Genomic DNA, 21,351 nt, shown 5'->3' on the forward strand with positions numbered 1-21,351 from the left:
AGAGATGAGATGAGGCAGGCTTTGATTTTTTTTAAGATTTTATTTATTTGAGAGAGAGAGAATGAGTAGGAAGAGGGGCAGAGGGAGAGGGAGAAGCAGACTCCCCACTAAGCAGGGAGCCCTATGTGGGGCTCAATCCCAGGATCCTAAGATCATGACCTGAGCTGAAGGCAGTGCTTAATTGACAGAGCCACCCAGGTGCCCCTGTGGGCTTTGATTTAAAAGTCACACCGTCAGGGGCGCCTCGGTGACTCCATTGGTTGGGGGTCTGCATTGGGCTCAGGTCATGATCCCAGGGTCCTGGGATCAAGCCCCACATCAGGGTCTCTGCTCAGCCACGACTCTCCTTCTCCCTCTGCCCCTCCCGCCACTCATTCTGTCTCTCTCTTAAATAAAATCTTCAAAAAATAAAAATAAGAGTCATACCATCAAGAGCCTATCACCACTGAGGGGGTCACCACAGCCCCACCAGGGCCTGAATGAAACCATTAGAGGCCCTAAGAACTGACAAGATTATGATTTACCACCACCATGGGTAATGTGAATTAAAATTTTCCTAATCCATAAAATGAGCATAAAAGGGGCCATGTGAGTTCTAATTATTCATATAATGACAACTGTGGTGAAATTTTTGAAATGTCAGGATTGTGTATGTGTGTGTGTGTGTGTGAAGGGGGGCGGGAAGAGTGCACCATTTGGAAACCCAGCATCCCCCCCACCCTGCCTCATTCACACAATCACTCTTCAGGCCCTGCTAGGAAGTGTCAGCGTTGAAGGGACAGTTGGGTGGAGACCAGAAAGGTAGGAGGGGTCTGTCTGGAAAGCAGAGAAGGGAAGAAATCCCCTTCCAGTCTTGCTCCATCCTGGCCATTTTCTGTTCTCCATGAGCCTCTTGAAGATGGACTAGATGTCTGGAGTCCTCTCACCACCTGTCTTGATATGTTCACCTACCCACTTCCTATAAGCTTGGGGGCAGAACTCTGGACAGCTGATCCCATGCCTTGTCCCCACCGCCCACCATCCCCCACCTGAGATTTCCTTTATTGTCCATCCCAGAGGCTGCCCACTCAAGAGAAGTTTCCAGACCCGGATCTCTGGGCTTCCAGTGTCCACCAATAAGAGCAAAGACGTGAAACCCTTTGTCTTGGCCCAGAGCAGGCAAGAGTTTGGGCTGAGAGGCTCATTAAAGTGTTTTAATAAGCAATTAACTCAAAGGATGAGCCCTTTGGCTGGTCTGGAACTTCCCCCTCCCAGGGAGGGAGTCTGGCAGAGAAAGGCTAAGTGGGTGGGCAGAGTGGGTTTAGTCAGTAGCTTGGGGCCTCTTTCCTCCCCGTCTAAATACAAATAAATAAACAGAACCTCCGAGTGGGCAGAGGCAAAGGCTGCGGCCTAGGCTTCTAGCAGGCCCAGGGCCCTGTCCATTTTCTGTGGAGGCCGCAGTCAGGCTTGGGGAGACAAGGATACTCTGTCTCCCTGAAGTGGGGGTCTCCGAGGGCTGGGCCCCGAATCCCCTTCTGTGAAGTCCTCTGCTCCCAGAGCGTGGCCGAAGGAAGGGCGGCTCCTCCCACCTGCTTGCACACCTGCTGGGCCTCCGGTTCCACCTGCCAGAGCCCTGGCCCAATTCAGGCCACTCTCCCCACCACTCTCCTCAGCATATGGAGCTGAGGCCTGAGAAAGACAGGGCCCCGGAGGGCAGGAGCGCTGTGGCTCAGGCCTGTGGTTCCAAGGTGTAAAGGGTCATGGCCACTTGACACCCGTTCAGCCCACTTGCATACAGAGCCCTAAGTCAGATCCAGGCCATGGCGGTAGGGAGGGGGGCTCCCAGGGCGGGTGAAATGTCTGCTTTGGGGCTCAGTGGGCTGACCAGTCTGCCTGAGTCATTCCCTAGCTCTTCCCTATAACCCGGAGCAGAAGGTGGGGCTAACTGCCTTACACAATGTCAGGGGGCACCATTTATGGTGCAAAGCAACATGGTTGTACTGGGGAGACCACTCCCCTCTCCGTCCACACTCTCTAGCTTGTAACAGCACGTTCTCCTGCCTGCGTTCTCTCTGTTCCTCCAGGCTCTTGAGCAACAACAAGATCACTGGACTCCGAAACGGATCCTTCTTGGGACTGTCCCTGCTGGAGAAGCTGTAAGTGCCGCAACGAAGCGGGGCAGAGGTGGGGCGTGGCCGTCATGGGCAAGAAGTCAGTCCAGGCAGGATGAGGACCCCTAAGTGCTGAGGGACCCCTCAACCCCAGAACCTGCCAGCTAAGCGGGGCCCAGAGTCAGACCCATGGGAACCCCGCCCAGACCTGACCCACTGAGCGGAGGGTATGGAGAGAGGGACCAGCTCCTTCACCAGTGACAGCGGCGAAGTAGGGAAACCTAGGCAAGGATGGGGCTCCAGGAAGTTCATTAACGCTCTTTAATGAGCAATTAGCTGCGAGGGCTGAACCCCTTAGCTGGCCAGATGCCACCTCCCGCTCCAGCTGGGGGCCCAGCATAAAGGGCTGAGGAGGATTTAGTGTGATTGAGGCCTCTTTCCTCCTCTCCCCCCGCCCAAAACAAATCAACAAACAAAGCCCCAACAGGCTAGTGCCCTGGGCTGAGGGTGGGGACAGTGGATCACCTCCAAAGGGCCCCCACCCCACCCGCACTGCCCTGGTTTGGGCTGCCCTACAGGCCCAGCAGGCTGGTGTTGGGCTCAGGACTGCAAGGGCTCTGCTGACCAGAAGGGACTTTTTCCCTGGAGTTGGGGACCTGACTCAGGAGAGGGCAAGTCACTTAACCTGCCAAGCGAGGGGATTGAACCAGCCGCTCCCTCATTCTCCCTTCAGAGGTCCTGCTCCAGAGACCACAGCCTGTACAACAGCTTTGGGTGCTGTCTTCTCCACAGGAGACCTGGGCTTCTGTCCCTCCTGGAGCATGATCCTTGCTTTCTCCCCTACCCTGTCTTCTACCTCTGCTCCCATCCTGCAGAGCATTCCCAAATTCTTCAACAGAGCCCCTACCCCTCTACTGCCATTTTGCCTGACAGGTTTGGGTCAGTGTGATGAAGGATACAGAAGAATAAGGTGGAAGCTCTGCTCTCAAAGAGCCAGAGATTATAGTCTAGTGGAACCACAACAATGTCATGTGTGTTTGAGTGCAGTAGGTTGGGGCTTCCATAAAGCCCAAAGGAGGGACTTCACTGAGCCAGTGAACACTGGAAAATCCAAGGGTAATTGGAATGCAGTATCTCCACGACTTGGAGTGTAGGTCTTCAGCCATGACAACAGTCTTATGAGGTCATCTCTGTTACCACCCACTTCACAGGGGAAGGGAAAGCCTCTCTCACACACTCCCCAGCACTGTGAAGAAAGCTCAATGGCCTGGTTGGATTAGTGGCATGGAAGGGGCAATCCCATGTTTGAGGTGGAAAGCCAGAGCATGTTCTCTCTGATCTGGGGCATGTTGGGGTGGAAGGGGATCTCAGGATGTTGGCAGTAGTGCGTGCACACAGCTCCACGACCAGGTCCCTCAACCCTCTGCTCTGCAGCTCACAGACAGGGTGATCCAGGTGAGGAGAAGGGGCTACCACCAAGCTGCTGTTAAAAAGTCTCCTTGGGTACCACCAGATCGGGAAAGTTTTTATCTCCCACAAGCAGTTGAGCTCTGATCCCTGCACTCAGCCCAGGCTTGGTCTCAGAGGGCTGAGGGGCAGGAAACCACATGCTCCTTCTGGAGATCTTTAGGAGGATGACAAACTGCAGCTGCCTCTGGCCCTTTGCCCTGCCTCACCAGAGCCAGTCACCATCCAGAGTTGGTGTCCCTTCTCCTTACCATGAACGAGACTGCTCAGTGCCTCTGGTGGCCCCACTGACATCTTCCCATCTTTACCCTCTCACTTTATCAGTTACAGACCCATGGGGTCTCCCCGCTTCTCATCCTTTAGTCTCACGAGGGTAAACTTGCTAATGAAGAAAAGAAGATGGTCCTTTCCTTCTCACTCACATCAACATACTGAATCTCCCCAGCACTGGGGACCCGAGTCACTGCATGGCAGGTGCTTTCAAAGCATGGGAAACAGAGAAAAATCAGAGAGTGGCCCAAAAATAATGGCTAAAAGCTGAATTGCGTGGCAGGAGTGTGGGGCAGGAGACAAATTTGAATTCAGAATCCTGAGTATGAGCACTGCTCTGTTAAGAAGCATCCAAGGCCTTCATTCTAGAGTTATTTGCTGAGCCCCCTTTGTGTGCCAGTGTTCTAGGCATTGGGAGTGAACACAGCAGACCGAGTGCCTGCCCTCATGGAACTTACCCTCTACCAAGAGGACCCAGAAAATAGCAAATAAATGTATAATATATCAGGAGATAAGTCTACAAAGAAAAACAAGGCAGGGTGAGGGGGGACAGAAAGCCATGCAGCAGGAGGAGGCTGCTGTTTTATGCAGTGAGGTCAAGGAAGGCCTCCCTGACAAGATGACTGAGTCTGAGTCCTTCGGGAGGGAGGAACCCTTGGGTCCACAGTATGCCTGATGGGTCTGAGGAACAGAAGGAGCACCTGTTAATGGGAAGTGGTAGGAGATGAGGTCAGCGTGATGCTGGGGTGGGTGCCAGGTCTGGGATCTTGGTTTCCTCGTCTATAAAAAAGGGGGGACATGGTGATTTGTAAGCTATATTATGGATTTTGAATTCTGTGATCCTTGGGTGTGTGTGTGTGTGTGTGTGAGAGAGAGAGAGAGAGAGAGAGAAAGAGAGAGAGAGATACCCGTAAGTGCCGCTTGAGAAGGAAAAAAAATCAGAGAACCCAAGGATGCAGCCAAGCTTTCCAGAAGAGGTGAGGCCTCTGGGAGAGGGGTGTGCTGTGTTCAGAGATAGAAAGATGCTTCCCAGAGATAGAAAGGCAGGGCAGGGGCTAGAGGAGCCCAGGAGCTCTAACCTGGCTGATCACTACTGCAGCAGTCAGGGTTCTCCAGAGAAAGAGAACCAATAGGAGATGCATATGTGTGTGTTTGTGTGTGTATCTTTCTATAAATATATAAAGGAATTATTTTACATTTGTTCTTTATAAAGAAATTTCTTTTAGGGAAATGGTTTGTATGATTGTGGGGTCTGGCAAATCCAAAAATCTGTAGGGCAGGCCAGCAGACTGGGAAGTCAAGCAGCAGTTGATGCTTTAGTCTCAAGACAGAATTTCTTCTCTGGGAAACCTGTTTTTGTTCTTAAGCCCTTCAACTGATGGGATGAGGCCCACCATATTATCCAACGTAACCTTATTTATCAAAGTCAACTGATTGTAGATGTCCACCACATCTACAAAATACCTTCACAGAGACAACTCCCTTAGTGTTTGATTAAGTTACAAGGTGCTATAGCCTGGCCAAGTGGACACACAAAACTAGTCATCAAAACCACTGTCCCACTATCCCAGGGATGGGGAGAGATCCTGTGCCCCACTCCCAGAGATGCTAATTCATCAAGTCGGAAGGGGCCTGGGAATTTTTTTACAAGGTATGCAGACGCTTCTCATGCTCATCTGGGGTTGGGAACCAGTAGACCAGATGACCCCAAGACTGTGAGCCTATTCATCACAAATGAGACGCCGTGGCCTGGCGTGCAGTTGGTGCCAGGAAACACTGATCTCTCTGTCCTGTCAAGCTCAGACATCCAGGCTTGGGCAGCTGAGGCTATGGCAGCTTAACATCCCACAGTCTGTGAGCGGCAAGTCCCGTGGGAGGGTTGGGGCCTCCCCTAATGACTGAAATGGTAGATCTGGGCTGCAAGAATGCCAGCATTGCCTCCTTGTGCTGAGCACCCCTCTGGCCTTTGGAAATGGGTCAACTATAAGCATATGGGGGGAGGAAATCAGCCTGGTCCCTGGTAATGCATGGCAGGGCCTCGAGGCTGGGGTTGGGGAGGAGACAGAGGGTACCACTTGGGAATATGCCTGCAATGATCTCAGGGGAGAACAGGTGCCCCAGAGAGGCGAGTGGGAGAGTGGGGATGGAGGGCACACCTTGTGGGATCCTATAAGTCAAGTAGGATGGACAAGAAAACCTGAAACGGGCCAGAGGAGCAGTTCGTGGCCAGCCCAAGGGGTATACAGAATTGTCCAGATGTGTGAGGCCCTCTGTCTGAGCCCTCCCCTCTGTATCCCACCAGCCCTCCTGATGGAGGACCCTGTCTGCTACCCAGGGGAAAGACTTCTGGGGTGGAGACAGGGCGGGCGATGAAGGGCACAGAACTCCACTCTGGAGTAAGAGAGGCCTGGGATCGAATCCTGCCTCTGTGATTTACTTTCTGGGTGCCTGTCCAAGCCTCAGGGTTTCTCCCCTGAAAAAGGAACCCTAGACAGGTCATGGGGACAGCACAGGCTTTTCAGTAAGTGCTTGTTCCGTTCCCTTCTCCTTGGAAGAGTTTGAAGTTGCAAGATGTGCTATCGGCAGCCCCTCATTGCATGGATTTGCCCAGCGCTCCCCGCCTTGAGCGGCCAGTCCTGGGGCTGATACGTGCATGCGTGCGTGGGTGCCCAGAAATTCCCCACGGATGGCCCGGCCCCTCTGGTCCCTGGCATCTCTGCCCACATCCCCCACTGCCCGGGCATCCAGCAGGGAGCCGGCCACCAGAAGACCTCCCCCGGGGCTCCGAGGGTGCCAGGCCCCAGTGAGAAGCCCCCAGACTGCAGACCAAGTGGGCCGCAGGACAGACAGCCCCCAGAAGAGGCCGAGGGAGAGAGAGTGGGTGTGCATGTGAGCAAGTGGCTCTGTGTGGACACACGCCCCTGGAGGCTTGCACGCCTGGAGTAGAGGGCCTGGTGAGGGGAGCCTGGTCAGCCCCAGGATGATTTGTCATTGCCTAATGAGATTAATGAGCCCCGGGGGCTGGTATGCAGCGGTGCTGGGGCACTCATTAGAAGCAGATGCTCATGGGAATGATGGCAAGGGGGGGTGCGGGGTGGGGGGGGTGGAGTGCTTCTCACCCGCCAGGTGGTTTCCATTAATCCGTGGGCGGGGCCACGAGCAAGGCCGCCTGGCCGCACTCCTCCCCTTCCCATCCCCACTCCACTGGGGAGGAATGCAGAAGAGAGGCTGCTGGCGCTGGGAGCCCCCAGGCCTGGGGAGGGAGGTTCGTGGGCTTGGGGACAGCCCTCGTGCCTGCCCTTGGAGCCCCAGTGCCTGGCATAGTGTACATGCTCAATAAATACCTGTTGGATGATATCAGAGACCAGAGGGCCACGGGAGGGACCAGCTCGGTTTTCCTGGGCCAGGACCTCCCCCTGCCGCTCCCCCCACACCCTCCGTACCTGCAAGGGAGTCTGGCCCGCTTCTCAGCCAGCCCCCACTTTCGAAAGAACCCTGGAAGTCCTGGTGGGCCCAGGGAAAGCTGCTCTGTGGCCTCCGAACCTATAATTTGGTTTCTAAACCCACAAGCAGGGAGGCCTGTGGGGGCCAGAGGGAGCCACCCCACCCTCTCCAAACGAGGTCCACGCTCACCCCACACACGCACGCTCTGGCCTGCACACTCACTCTTTAACAGCTTTAGTGAGATATAATTAACATCCCGTAAAGTTCACCCACTTAAAGTGTGCCATCCGAAGGCTCAGAGTGTATTTACACAGTTGTGCGGCCTTCAGCATCTAATTTTAGAACATTGTCATCATCTCCAAAGTAACTGTGCATCATTAGCAGCCACTCCCCACTCCCCCTCCTACTCCCCAGCCCTAAGCAACCACTAATCCTTCTGCCTCTATAGATTTGCCTATTCTGGACATTTCATCTAAATGGAATCATATATGGAATCTTTTATAATCGGGCTTCTTTCACTTAGCTTAAATGTTTTCAAGGTTCATCCATATTGTCACATGTTTTGGCAGCTCATTCCATAAAATAGGGCCGAATGATACTCTGTTGTGAGAATATAGCATAAATGCGCTATCAGGTGCCAGACATTTGGGATGTTTCCACTTTGGGGCTTCTTATGAATAATGCGGCTGTGACCATTCCTGTTCAGGTTTTTGTGCAGATGTACACCCGTTTCTCTTGGACGTGCACATGGGAGTGCAGTCTCTGGGTCCCTTGCCAAACTGGTTTTCACAGTGGCTGCACCACCTTACACTGCTGCCAGTAATATGTAAGGGTTCCAGTCTTCCACAGCCTCATCAACTCTTGCTATTGCCTGTTTTTCTATTATCACCATCTTAGCACGTATGAGGTGGTATCTCACTGTGGTTTTGCTTTGCATTTCCCTAATGGCCAATGGTGCCCACCATCTTTTCATGCATTATTTGGTTATTTGTATCTGCTCTTTGTGAAGAAATGTCTATGCAAATCCTTTGCCCATTCTTTTCAGCTGGTTTGTCTATTACTGAGTTGGAAGAGTTCTTTGTATATTCTAGATAGAAGTCCCTTATTAGATATGTGATTTGCAAATATTTTCTCTCATTCCCTTGGGTTGCCTTTCACTTTCTTGGTGTCCTTTAGAGAGCAGAAGTTTTAAGTTTTTATTAAGTCTGCTTTATTAATCTGTTCTTTTATTGCTTATGCTCACATACTCATGTTACACTCAGCTTCTGAGCTCCAGCTTTCCCAAGAAGAATATGATTTGCTCTCAGGACCCCCCCACCCCCACACACCTTCTGCCATAGAGTCCTTCTCCTCCATACTGGCATAGATACATGGAGAGGAGTATGCCTTGAATCAGGGTAGCCTCGCTCTGGGTTGCACAATGGACGGTGGGGAGGGAAAGTTCCATCTACACACCACACTTTTCCCAGCTTCCAAGTCCTGGGCTCTATGGAAGCAGGGAGAAGATGAGAGATTCCACTTCATAGAAACATCTGTTTACCCTCATGATTTCACCTAAGAAATGAAGGGATTTTGGGTGCCTGAATGGCTCAGTCGGTGGAGTGTCAAACTCTTGATCTTGGGGTTGTTCGAGCCCCACACTAGGTGTAGAAATTTCTTAAAATATTTAAAAATCTTTAGAAAGAAAGAAAGAAAGAAATGAAGGGATCAGATTAGACAATCCAGGGCAGGGGTTCATCACCTGGGTTCCACAAGCCGCCTGAAATCATGTACACAGTGTTGGGTGTAGTGTACTTTTCTGAGGCAGGAGTCCATAGCTGTCATCAAACTTTTAAAAGGATGTGCTAAGCAAGGAACACCAACCTATAGGGACCTTGCTGGCCCAAAAAAAAAAAAAAAAAATCCAAGTTCTATGATAACATTTTCTCCTGCTGCTAGGAAGGGTACAGCCCCAGACCTGCTTCCTCTATGTTAGGGACCAGGATCCCATTCCACTCTCAAAGCTCAGCCCAATGAGCAGCCCCAGGCCTGTGCCCCTCAGGAGAAGACCCAGAACTGGCCTGTCTGGTCGGTTGAGGGGCTGCCTTGGTCACCCCTGATGCCATTCTGTGGGCATGAGACAAGGGGGAAGGAATGCCAACGTTCGGTGGAAGCTCCCCTCTCAGAGGGCCCCCACGTGGCTCTGGGCTGCAGGAAATCCAGGGCAGGAAGGGGCTGGGGCCCAAGTGGCCGCCTTGCTCCCATCTGCAGAGCATCAGTGGGGCAGGCGGGGTGGGGGTTCTCAAGGGGGGCCGGGGAGGAAATGAGAATAAACACAGTGAGCGGAGAGGGAAGGGGCGGGGGGCTGCGGCCTCAGCCCCTTGGCAGCCCATGAAGGGAAGTGACACAATGAGGAATGTGTTTCCCTCTGCCCGTCCCCCGCATCCCCCGCGTGGGGGTGGGAGGCAGAGCCCTGAGAATGGCCAGACCCCAACCGGGGCCAGGGGGCACATGCTGAACAGCACCAGACCGGGTGCTGTGAGAGCAGGGAACTGAATGGGGGGTGCTGGCAGGAAGGGCAACACAGGGGGCTACCCCCCACACCCCGCTCCCCCACCCATCTCCAGTCTCCATGCTGTATGGGCATCTAGGGTCTGCGTTCTTGCACATTCCCTGCTGGGACACCACCAGCCTGGGTATGGAAGCCCTCCCTTCTCTAGGAAGCTGTCCCCTTCTGGTGGCTTTCCCCTCCTTCTCAAGAGACTTGGGGTTCTGGAGGCCAAGTCCTTGGTATGAGGGTGTTTCATTTCTCTCTCTCTGGGTGTTTTTGTTCCCAGCTGGGACTGGCTGTGCGAAAACAGGCCCCCTGGTGGGATGGCACCTCCCCATCCTGGACACCCATTTCCTCTCCCAGAGCAGGGAGTGGCCAGTTAACCCCCTCCTGCCCGTAATCCAGAGATGTCTCTGAGACTTTAATGGCCGGCAGAGCCACGTGCCCCCATGTGTCAGCCTGAGCTGGTGGGTCACAGGGCCTTGGAAAATAGGTTGACCCCAGATATTTCTGTCCATCTCCTACTTCCTGCACAGCCTCCTTCCAACACGCTGGTCATTCCAGGAATCCCCCCCACCCCAGCCCTCTGCCTCATACTCTCCTGGGTGCTTGGGTTGGAGCAGAGGGCTGGCTGGAGTGAAGGGAGCATGCAGGAAGGCTGCAGCCCCCAGCCCGGGGCCCCAGGAGGGGAGGCAGGCTGGCTGAGCAGTGAGGCCCTGGTCAACTGCTCTGCGGGGCTGCAAGCGTGCTGGTTGTGCTCAGGAAAGACTCAGGTGGTCATTGAGTAGTTGGGTGAGTGGCCAGGTGGTGGTCTAGCACCTCTCCCCACGGCTGTGCTCCGGAAGCAAAGGATGGGAGGGTAGCCCGTGGGCCAGCACTATACCTTGGTCCTTAGTGGTCCCAGGGAGCTGCCAGTCTGGTTTTGCAATGGGGCCCGGTAGGCACCCGTGGGTCCCAAGTGGGTCCTTACACCCCTTGCCACTCCTTGGGAGAGGGGATGAAAGGGAGAGAGGGTTGCAGTGGCTGCGTGGATGAGTTTGAGCAACCAGACCCTGGTGCAGAAGCTGCACTGATGACTCACTTGCCCTTCACTCCTCTGGTGGATGGCCCTTGACCCCATGGAGCCCTGCGGGGGCATCATCTTCTTCTGTGTCAACCAGCTGGAACGGGGCCCAGAGATGGCATTTCCTTTGTACGTGCTTCAGCATCATGGGCTCCTAGGATACCTCCCCATCAGCGTTGCCTTTTTTCATCTGAAGAATGAGGGGTCCCCAGGAGGGGTTATAGTTCTGCCCTGGTGTCAGAGCCCCTGGTCAGCACCCGGGGGGTCATCAGCTGCATGGCCTGCTTCCTCACCTGTCACATGGAGAGATCAATCTGGACAGAACAGCTATGGAAATACCTCCCCCACTGCTGGGCTCCAGAAGATCTTACCTTTCTAGAGCAATTTACAAAAGACTCTCACACCCATTATCAAGTGGTCCTCACAGCAGCCCCTGTGAGATTCCCTGGCAGCTCGGATGGGAGCAACAGGGGCAAGTGCTGGCTCTGCTCCTTATTTCTACTGGGTTCTGCTTCCTCATCCATGGGGCCCCCATCCCATCTCTTGGCCTCTGTGTTCTTCTTGACATCTTTCTGACCAGCACCCCTTGATGGTAGCCGAGGCCGAGGCCGGGAGGGGCAAGGAGACCTAGCTGAGGGGTGGAGTCCTTCATCCAGCCTCCCCACCAGGGCTGAGGAGAATCCAGTTCCCAACACTTGTGGTCGAAATGAGGCTTCCCCACCCCAGGGGAGCATGCGGCCCCCAGACTGGGAGAGGTGTGAGGGCTCCCACTTGCCTCCCACAGGGACCTGAGGAATAATGTCATCAGCACGGTGCAGCCTGGGGCCTTCCTGGGCCTGGGGGAGCTGAAGCGCTTGTGAGTGGCATGTCCTGCTCCCCCAGCCCTCCCAGCCCTCCCCCTATCCCTGGAGATGGTCCCCTGGATCCCTCACCCCACCATCCCTTCTTGTCCCGACACTCATCGTACTGTGGGGGAGGGGCAGGCAGGGGAGGCACTTGAGGCCCATCTCCTTGTTCATCCCATCCTGCTCCCCACACAAGCCCCCGCCACACACACATGTGACCCGCCCGAGTGGATCCATGTGCTACCATGTGGCCCGCTTACTGAGGCTGTGTGTGTCCCTCTAGAGATCTCTCCAACAACCGGATTGGCTGTCTCACCTCTGACACCTTCCAAGGCCTCCCCAGGCTTCTCCGACTGTGAGTGGGGGCAGTTAGCGGGGAGGGGAGGCTCTTCTCCAAGGAGGAGCAGCAGCAGACCCTCATAGCACACCCCTGCCCTCCCCCTTCACTCACTCTCCCTCCTCTGGCCCAGGGAGACCCTAAGATCCCGGCTCACTGTTCCCTGCCCCCTGCAGAAACATATCTGGAAACATCTTCTCCAGTCTACAACCTGGGGTCTTTGATGAGCTGCCAGCCCTTAAGGTTGTGTGAGTATCTCTTCCCACCCAAGGACCCAGAGCCCAGCTTCCTTTCTCTGCCCAGGGAGGACACACATAAATATCATGACCACCGCGGCCGGCCTTCTCGGTGGGCAAGTCAGGCAGTGGCCCAAACCACCATTGCCTTCCCACTCTCGCCAGGCTGGCGGTGCTCGGGCCTTCCAGCCTCAGTCTCTCCCAGGGCTCCATCCCCACCCCCCAGGAGCCCACACTCCCTCTGCCCTACTCTCCCCATTTCTGCAGGGATCTGGGTACTGAATACCTGACATGCGACTGCCACCTGCGCTGGCTGCTGCCCTGGGCCCGGAATCGCTCCCTGCAGCTGTCTGAGCACACGGTCTGTGCCTACCCCGCTGCCCTGCATGCCCAGGCCCTGGGTGGCCTCCAGGAGGCCCAGCTGCGTTGCGGTGAGCACATCCTCAGCCCACACACCAGCACATCCTCCTGCCTACCCCCTGGTGCAGATGCGCTCCTGAAGGGTCCCGGCTGGCTCAAGGCTCCCTCCGCCTTGTGTTATTGAGTAGTGGGCATGTTCTCCAGGGCATCCTCCTCAGATCCCACTGGGGGTCCTTCTCCAGCCATCAGCATTTCCTCACTTTCTTTGGGGCCACTGCTTTATGTTTTCACCTGGTCCCCTTCTTGGGGTGATAAGTGTGCCATGGAAAGGAGCACTTTTATTTGCTCGTCCCAAACCCACCTGTTCCTCTCTTGTGCTCTCCTCTCCAGAGGCTTTCTCCTATGCCCTGTTTACCCAGCTAGAGGGGGCTCCAGTCAGACAGGGCCTGGCCGTGCCCCTACTGACATCTTCCACACTGGTGCACGATGGCCTCACTGCCCATGTCTCCTCCCACAGAAGGGGCCCTGGAGCTGCACACGCACCACCTCATCCCATCCCTACGCCAAGTGGTGTTCCAGGGCGACCGCCTGCCCTTCCAGTGCTCCGCCAGCTACCTGGGCAATGACACCCGCATTCGCTGGTACCACAACCGAGCTCCCCTGGAGGGCGACGAGCAAGCGGGCATCCTCCTGGCTGAGAGCCTCATCCACGACTGCACGTTCATCACCAGGTACAGGCCCTGCTGCCTCTTCTCAGCCGGAGGCGTGGGGTGGGGGAGGCCACGGTACCCATCATCTGCCCCCCAAATGAGTCGGGCTCAGACATGTTCCTGAGGGTATGTTCCTCTGTGTAAGCGTGCACGTGTGTTTCTGGAAACCCAGGACTAAGTCATAAAGGGTCTGGCTAGGGGATAGAAAGTCAATGCCAGATAGGAAGAAAAAACTGATTCTGACATTTCTTTAGCACTTTTACAATGTATATAGTGACTCTCACCTATGTGCTGGGACTGAATCTCTGCAATAGACTTGCAAGGGAGGTGTTATTAGCTCCATGATGAAGGGGGGGATTGAAGCTCAGCCAAACAGTATCATAAGGCCAATGGATATGAAAGGAGAATGTACTTGTGTCCTTCGCTCAGTTAAAGAAAGCCCTGAAGCTCCTGCCCCGCAGGCCCTAGGCCAGGGGCTGCGGGTGGGCGCGCTGGGGCGCTGGGGCGCTGGGGGGCCGGCCGTGCAGACTGCCTCACCCAGCAGCCCCCCGCCGCCCGCCCCGCAGCGAGCTGACCCTGTCTCACATCGGCGTCTGGGCGTCAGGGGAGTGGGAGTGCTCCGTGTCCACCGCCCAGGGCAACGCCAGCAAGAAGGTGGAGATCGTGGTGCTGGAGACCTCCGCCTCCTACTGCCCCGCTGAGCGAGTCGCCAACAATCGCGGGGACTTCAGGTAGGGCGCCCTCTGCCGCCCCAGGGGCGCATCACCGCCGGGTCCCACCCCCCACCCCCACCCCAGCTCCGGCGTCGGGAACAAACGGCCCCAGGGCTCCGCACCTGCGGAGAAAGCAGGAGATGGAGAAAGCGCTTCTGTCGCCCAGCCCCGCGTCCCACTGTCCCGCAGTTGTATTTACAGAGACCTTATCTTTTCGTATAAACCCCCCATCTGATATGTGCGGTGCAGAACAAAAAGTTTGGGTGGGATTTTGTTTGTCTTGTTTCCTTGCTTTAATAGTTGACAAAACTCTCCCACCACGAGTATCAGATTTTAATATCCCAGTGGACGTCTTGGTTAGGAAAGGCCGGGATCATCCTCCCCATGTACAGCTGGGAACACTCAGGCCCAGAGCGGGCAAGGGACTTACTCAAGGCTCCCGGTCTGAACAAACACGAAGTTAGAAAGAAGGTGGAGCTCGGGAGCCACTGTCTCTGAATCCCTCCCTGAGGTCCCATGGGGCTCAGCATCACAGGGCCAAGGGCAGAGGAGGGACCCTTGCTCTGCAGAGCCTAGGGCGTCAGAGGCCTCCCATCTCTGCCCCCAGGTGGCCTCGAACTCTGGCGGGCATCACAGCATACCAGTCCTGTCTACAGTACCCCTTCACCTCCGTGCCCCTGAGTGGGGGCGCCCCAGGCACCCGAGCCTCCCGCCGGTGTGACCGAGCTGGCCGCTGGGAGCCGGGGGACTACTCCCACTGTCTGTACACCAATGATATCACCCGGGTGCTCTACACGTTCGTGCTGGTGAGGCCAGGAGAGGAGGGGGGGAGGGGGCATCTCATCAGCTCTGGTCTGGGGAGTGGGAAGGGGAGAAGCCAGATTGCCCCATGGGGCCTAGGACCCCCCCTCATGGCTGGGCTGCGGGCTCTGCTGCCCCTCTGTTCTGGGGGGGTGGTGTGCGTCCCGAGGGCCTCTTGCTCTTCTCATCTAGCTTTTCTCCTTCTAGGGTGTTCAGATACCTCCCCCCAGGGCCACCCCAAGCATTCATCCATCTTTCTTTCTTTCTTTCTTTCTTTTTCTTTCTTTCTTTCTTTCTTTCTTTCTTTCTTTCTTTCTTTCTTTCTTTCTTTTTCTTCTTTCTTTCTTTCTTTCTTTCTTTCTTCCTTTCTTTCTTTCTTTCTTTTTCTTCTTTCTTTCTTTCTTTTCTTTCTTTTCTTTCTTTCTTTTCTTTCTTTCTTTTCTTTCTTTCAAGATTTTATTTATTTTTCATGAGAGACACAGAGAGTGGCAGAGACATAGGCAGAGGGAGAAGCAGGCCCCCCACAAGGAGCCTGATGTAGGACTGGATCCTGAACCCTAGGATCATGCCCTGAGCCAAAGGCAGATGCTCAACCGCTGAGCCACACAAATGAGGACTGTGTGAGGCCATCCCATTATCCTTAGGGCGTTAGAAGTGGTGTTAGAAGTGGGCAGCCTGGAGTCCTGTTGAGTTCATTCCTTACATGTGCCTTCTGTCCTGATTAGACCCAGCTTGTGGGCCAGCCCCCTCTCCCAGGGCACTGTCGCCCCAGCAGCAGCACAGACCAGGGGGCCCCCTAGGGGTGGCTCTCGGGGATGAGGGAGCCTCCAAATGGACCAGCTCCTTTCTTCCTTCAATTCTCCCAGATGCCCATCAATGCCTCCAATGCACTGACCCTGGCCCACCAGCTGCGAGTGTACACAGCAGAGGCTGCCAGCTTCTCAGACATGATGGATGTTGTCTATGTGGCTCAGATGATCCAGAAATTTTTGGGTTATGTCGACCAGATCAAAGAGGTGAGATTCAACCCAGCCTCTGGGGTCCCTGGAAACCACCCCCCCACCATTTGCTCAAGCCTCTAGTGCCCCAGTCCCTGGGCCCCAAACCCCACTCCTGCCCTCAGTGACTCCCTGCCCCTGGCCCCCTGCCAGCTGGTGGAGGTGATGGTGGACATGGCCAGCAACCTGATGCTGGTGGACGAGCACCTGCTGTGGCTGGCCCAGCGTGAGGACAAGGCCTGCAGTGGCATCGTGGGTGCTCTGGAGCGCATCGGGGGGGCTGCCCTCAGCCCCCACGCCCAGCACATCTCTGTGGTAATATGGATCAGCTGGGAGGGAGCTCCTTGGGGAGCCTAGCCCTGGGAGGGACCTTACAGTCAACTGGGGCCAGCCCTTGCCTGCCAGGAGGCAAACACTCCTGTCTTTGGGCAGCAAGTCCTCCAAGTATGCACCTGCCATGCGCTCAGCTAGCAAGAACCCCGAGTGTGACTCACTTGTGTGGAATCCAATTCCAAGTTGTCAGGGACAGCACAAAGGAGAGGGAGGGTCCGGTGACAGGGCCGAGTTATTCAAGACTTCATGGTGGGAAACCGAGTTATAATGCTAGCCCAATGGAAGTGAACAGAAAGAAGGGTAAAAGGAGTCAAAGGAATAAGAGGAGGTTTGGAAGCAGGATGACAGTGCTGTGATGGAATGAGGAGTAATGGAGACTCCTGTTCCCTAAGGAGAGGGTGACATTGCCAATGGTGGGTTGTGACCCAATGAACCACCACAGCAGAGCACCTTTAACGTGGAAGATACTGTGCTAGTCACTTGAGGAGGTATAAGGAGGTGGGACGTGGGCCCTGCTCTGAGGCTTGGTTGGGGCAGCAGAACTAGTACTGTTCAGAGGTGAGCAAGGTCTGAGGTAGGGTGAGAGTGGGATGAAGGGTCTTAGGAGAAGGTGCTATGGCCAGGGGTTGGGGAGACGCTGCGGCAGATGTAAAACTACCAGGCCTTGAGAAGACAGTAAGGAGTGTGTAGGGGGACAAATCTGCAGAGAGGGACTGGGCAGCGTCAGGCAGGAGGCCAAGAGAGAGCCACTATATCTCAGATGGAGGGTGACAGGTTCCATATCCCCAGAACTCAAGGAACGTGGCATTGGAGGCCTACCTCATCAAGCCACACAGCTATGTGGGGCTGACCTGCACAGCCTTCCAGAGAAGGGAGGCAGGAGTGCCGGGTGTGCGGCCTGGGGGCCCTGGCCAGAACCCCTCACCGGAGCCAGAGCCCCTGGCTGATCAGCAGCTCCGCTTCCGCTGCACCACAGGGAGACCCAGCATTTCTCTGTCGTCTTTCCACATCAAGGTGGGCACCAGGGGAGGGATGTGCCAGATGCAGGTGCCTAGGGAGGGTGAGTGGTGTGTGTGGAAGCAGATCCAGAAAGGGGGTTCAGGGGAGGCGGGAGGAGGGGACTGGAAGGCCCCAGAGTCCGAAGGGTTCCCGGATGTCTCTGAGGAACTCCGATGTCCCCCCCAGAACAGCGTGGCCCTGGCCTCCATCCAGCTGCCGTCCAGTCTGTTCTCGTCCCTTCCGGCTGCCCTGGCTCCCCCTGTTCCCCCAGACTGCACCCTGCAACTGCTCATCTTCCGAAACGGCCGCCTCTTTCGCAGCCACGGCAACACCTCCCGCCCCGGAGGCGCGGGGCCCAGCAAGCGGCGCGGTGTGGCCACCCCTGTCATCTTCGCGGGAACCAGTAAGGGCCCAACGTCCCGCGCGCAGCGCTCCCCAGTGTCTGCCCCGCGCCCCTTCGCCCCTTCGCCCTGCCCTTCCCACACCCACAGCGCCCCTCACGCCCTGGGGGAGGTGGCTGAGGAAAGGGCCCCTCGCCATTTGGGGCAGGGATAAGGGACGGAGACATCCCATAAAGGAAGGGATTGCTGGAGACAAGGCTCTGGAGGACATTGGGATTTACATCCTGGACTTGTCGAATTTCAAAAAGGTTACAGACACACTCCGAGTCCTCCCTCACCTTCCTCTTCCCAGTATTACCTTCTACCCTCCTTCCTTCCCACCCCGCCCTCCCCGCCCCAGCCCCAGATCGGCTCTTCTTGGGTACTTGACGCCACCACTCATTTGGCATTTGGAATGGGCCACCTCCCAGATCATCCTGAGCCTCCCTGGGGGAGACCCACAGCCTGGAAGGCAGGAATCCCGCTGGGTCCGAAGCCCAGCACACGCCCTGCCCCAGGGGTGCAGCCACCCCAGGCCCCGCTCTACCTGGGTGGTCTCCCTTCTCCCCTGCAGGTGGCTGTGGCGTGGGAAACCTGACCGAGCCGGTGGCCATTTCACTGCGGCATTGGGCTGAGGGGGCTGAACCCATGGCAGCTTGGTGGAGCCAGGACGGCCCGGGGGGACCCGGGAGGTGGAGCTCCGAGGGCTGCCAGCTCCGCTCCAGCCAGCCCAATGTCAGCTCCCTGCAGTGCCAGCAGCTGGGCAACGTGGCGGTGCTCATGGTGAGTGGAGGGCGGGCGGAAGGTTGGGAGGACCGGGAAGTGTGCGCGATGCGGGGAAGACCCAGGTGTTCTGACCACCTGGCACCGCCGAGAACTACAGAAAGGCGGCAGCCTCGCAAGCCTCATAACTAGGATTCATGGGGAAATCGCCCTCTGGTCTTCCCCACACGTTTCATCTTTCAGGAGACAGAGGAGTCTTGCCTCCACTCATCGAGAGACATGGATCTGGAACCATCCAGCCTGGCCCTCACGTCCTGCACTCTCTGAGACCCAGATTGTTAAAGTGGCAAAAACAAACAAACAAACAAACAAACAAACAAAAACATGTAGGAACATTTCTCCTTTCTGGTCACCCTCCTCACTCACTCCTCTCCAGTTCCCGCTCCTTCACCACATTTTACACCCCACTGTCCCAGATCCTGACCAGGCTGGCAACTGGATTATAGACAGAAACCTCCCCTTCTTTCCTCATCTGATTTTTATTTTTTATTTTTTTAAGATTTATTTATTTATTTATCCATTCAGAGAGAGAGGCAGAGACACAGGCAGAGGGAGAAGCAGGCTCCACACAGGAAGCCTGACGTAGGACTCAATCCTGGGTCTCCAGGATTACACCCTAGGCTGCAGGCGGCGCTAAACCGCTGCGCCACCGGGACTGCCCTCATCTCTGATTTTTACATTGAGAATCAGATGTGTTCCCAGAAGGGCAAGAGACTAGGAGGGAGAAAGTGGCCGATGGCGGTGGATTATTAACACTACCTAAGATTGACTTTCTAAGAGTGGATGTCGCAGCACTCAACGTCTTCGCCTACCCAGATGGACTAGGGGCTAAAGTTGACCCGACTTGGGAAGAGGAAAAATGGTCTGGGGGACTGGCCAGGACTCCATGGAGTGGCCCCTACCCCCTGGCTTCCTAATACTTCCTCTTCCTACCCTTTCCAGGAGCTGAGTGCCTTCCCCAGGGAGGTGGGGGGCTCAGGGGCAGGGCTGCATCCAGTGGTGTACCCCTGCACTGCCCTGCTGCTGCTCTGCCTCTTCTCCACCATCATCACCTACATCCTCAACCACAGGTGGGAGCTCCTGCAGGAAGGGAGGACATGGAGGGAAGGCTGTGGGTCTCATTGAGTCCTGGCCAAGGGTTCCTTTCCCAAGGGGTCCACATGACTTTCCCAGTCTCTTGCCTAGCATTTTATTTGAAGGTTCTAAGGCTGCAAAACACATTTTGGAGGCGAAGCCCGTCCTGCCCTGGGCCCTCTAATCACATCCACACACGTGCATGCACACAGATATCTGTCTCCCCACCCTACCCCACCCCCGCCTCCAACCGCTAGCCCAATGGCCTTGAGACCCCGTGGGTCTGACCTTGGGTTGGGTGGCCCATTAATTAAAGACCGTTTCTGGGGCAGCTCCATCCACGTGTCCCGGAAGGGCTGGCACATGCTGCTGAACCTGTGCTTCCACATGGCCATGACCTCTGCCGTCTTTGCAGGAGGCATCACGCTCACCAACTACCAGATGGTCTGCCAGGCAGTAAGCAGGAGAAGGGGCTGGGGCAGGGTGGGGGGCGCCCCAAGATGAGGGATGGAAACCTGGGTACAGAGTCAGGAGGTGCAAGGGGAAACGGGAGGTTCATGCTAAAAGGCCCCATCTCCACTGTTGTGGCCAGCCCTGCTGGGGGTGGGGCGTGGGAGTAGGGGTGGTAAGAAGTACAGAGAGCAAAAGATGGGCCCTTAAAGTGGAGAGTGGGGATCTGCAATGGAGCAGAGGTCAGGTACTAGCCAGACAGCGAGGGCAGGGTAGGGAGAAGTCTCCAGAGCAGGAGAGAAGCAGGGTGTGGAAGGAAGAGGGTGACAGCAGGGCCAGAACCTTGAGGGGGATCTGGTTAGACCTGGGGGTGGGTCCATAGGAGGAGTGGGAAAATATTTGGACTGAGGCCCTGAGGGAGTTCTAGTAGCAGCGTGGTCTCCCCCTCGCCCCCAATCCCCCACCCCGTGGCTTGACCCCGCAGGTGGGCATCACTCTGCACTACTCTTCCTTGTCCACACTGCTCTGGATGGGTGTGAAGGCCCGCGTCCTCCACAAGGAGCTCACCTGGAGAGCACCCCCTCCACAAGAAGGGGACTCTGCCCCGCCCGCACCCCGACCCATGCTCCGGTACGTGCTTCTGACTGTCAGCTTTGCAAGGGTGAAGGGCTCGGAGGCGGGTGTAGGACACCAAAATCTGTTCTCCCAGGGTGGAGGCAGGCCGGGTCCAAGGTCCTGGCAGAGAACTATCCAAAGAGAGAAGAGGCAAGGCCCCAGGTAGCTCCAGGTTGCCCAAGGCCATGGAACCATCCTTAGGGCTCTTCAGGGATGACAAGCCCAGGGAAGGAAGTGACTCCAGTGGCTTTGGGCAGGGATCCTGGGAACCTGAGTGGTACCCTGACTTCTGTACCGTTTCAGGTGAGAGAGCAATTCTGGCCTCTGTCCCCTAGGACAGTTGTGGCCAAGTCCCCTAGGAACCTACTGAGCCTGCCCTGTAGGGGCCTTGCATTCCTGACAAAAATTTCTGACAGAATTTAAATGGGAAAGAGGATGGGACAGAGACCCGGAGTCAAGGTCTTTGAGCATCTGGTTCCAACTCCCTTAGTTCCCCAACTCCCTGACCCCCGAACCCCACTCCTCTCCAGGTTCTATCTGATTGCCGGAGGGATCCCACTCATTATTTGTGGCATCACAGCTGCTGTCAACATCCACAACTACCGGGATCACAGCCCCTAGTGAGCCGCTGCCTGCCTGCCCACCCCAAACCCACCCGCCCTGACACTGGATGCCTTCAACTGCACTCTTAGGGGCACCTGCCAGGCCCACCCAGCCAGGGACCTCACCCAAACCCATGCATGCTGCCTAAGCCAGTTTCTGCTTTTTCACTCACCATGTCCTGTCTCCCCCACCACCCAGCTACCTCAGATGTGCTCCTCCCACCCTTCATCCACTGCCTGTGTCTCCCCTC

At 56.0% G+C, this 21,351-nt stretch overlaps 1 protein-coding gene across 3 annotated transcripts in view; it reads left to right on the top strand.

Moving 5' to 3' along the window:
- The window catches only part of ADGRA2 (adhesion G protein-coupled receptor A2), a 35,417-nt gene that overhangs the window by 11,102 nt on the left and 2,964 nt on the right, over positions 1-21,351 (top strand). For 2 of the 3 annotated variants that reach the window (XM_077849144.1, XM_077849145.1), the window contains exons 2-18: positions 2,064-2,135; positions 11,649-11,720; positions 11,993-12,064; positions 12,223-12,294; positions 12,550-12,713; positions 13,160-13,373; positions 13,919-14,083; positions 14,673-14,871; positions 15,733-15,882; positions 16,018-16,179; positions 16,987-17,211; positions 17,383-17,599; positions 18,151-18,359; positions 19,302-19,429; positions 19,766-19,889; positions 20,368-20,513; positions 21,029-21,118. In XM_077849144.1, the coding sequence (XP_077705270.1) occupies positions 2,064-2,135; positions 11,649-11,720; positions 11,993-12,064; positions 12,223-12,294; positions 12,550-12,713; positions 13,160-13,373; positions 13,919-14,083; positions 14,673-14,871; positions 15,733-15,882; positions 16,018-16,179; positions 16,987-17,211; positions 17,383-17,599; positions 18,151-18,359; positions 19,302-19,429; positions 19,766-19,889; positions 20,368-20,513; positions 21,029-21,118 (2,481 nt within the window). The remainder of the gene's footprint in view (positions 1-2,063; positions 2,136-11,648; positions 11,721-11,992; positions 12,065-12,222; positions 12,295-12,549; positions 12,714-13,159; positions 13,374-13,918; positions 14,084-14,672; positions 14,872-15,732; positions 15,883-16,017; positions 16,180-16,986; positions 17,212-17,382; positions 17,600-18,150; positions 18,360-19,301; positions 19,430-19,765; positions 19,890-20,367; positions 20,514-21,028; positions 21,119-21,351) is intronic. The other variant, XM_077849146.1, reaches the window with a different exon arrangement.

This window comes from Canis aureus, chromosome 15 (genome assembly GCF_053574225.1).
Source record: "Canis aureus isolate CA01 chromosome 15, VMU_Caureus_v.1.0, whole genome shotgun sequence".
Taxonomy (NCBI): domain Eukaryota; kingdom Metazoa; phylum Chordata; class Mammalia; order Carnivora; family Canidae; genus Canis; species Canis aureus.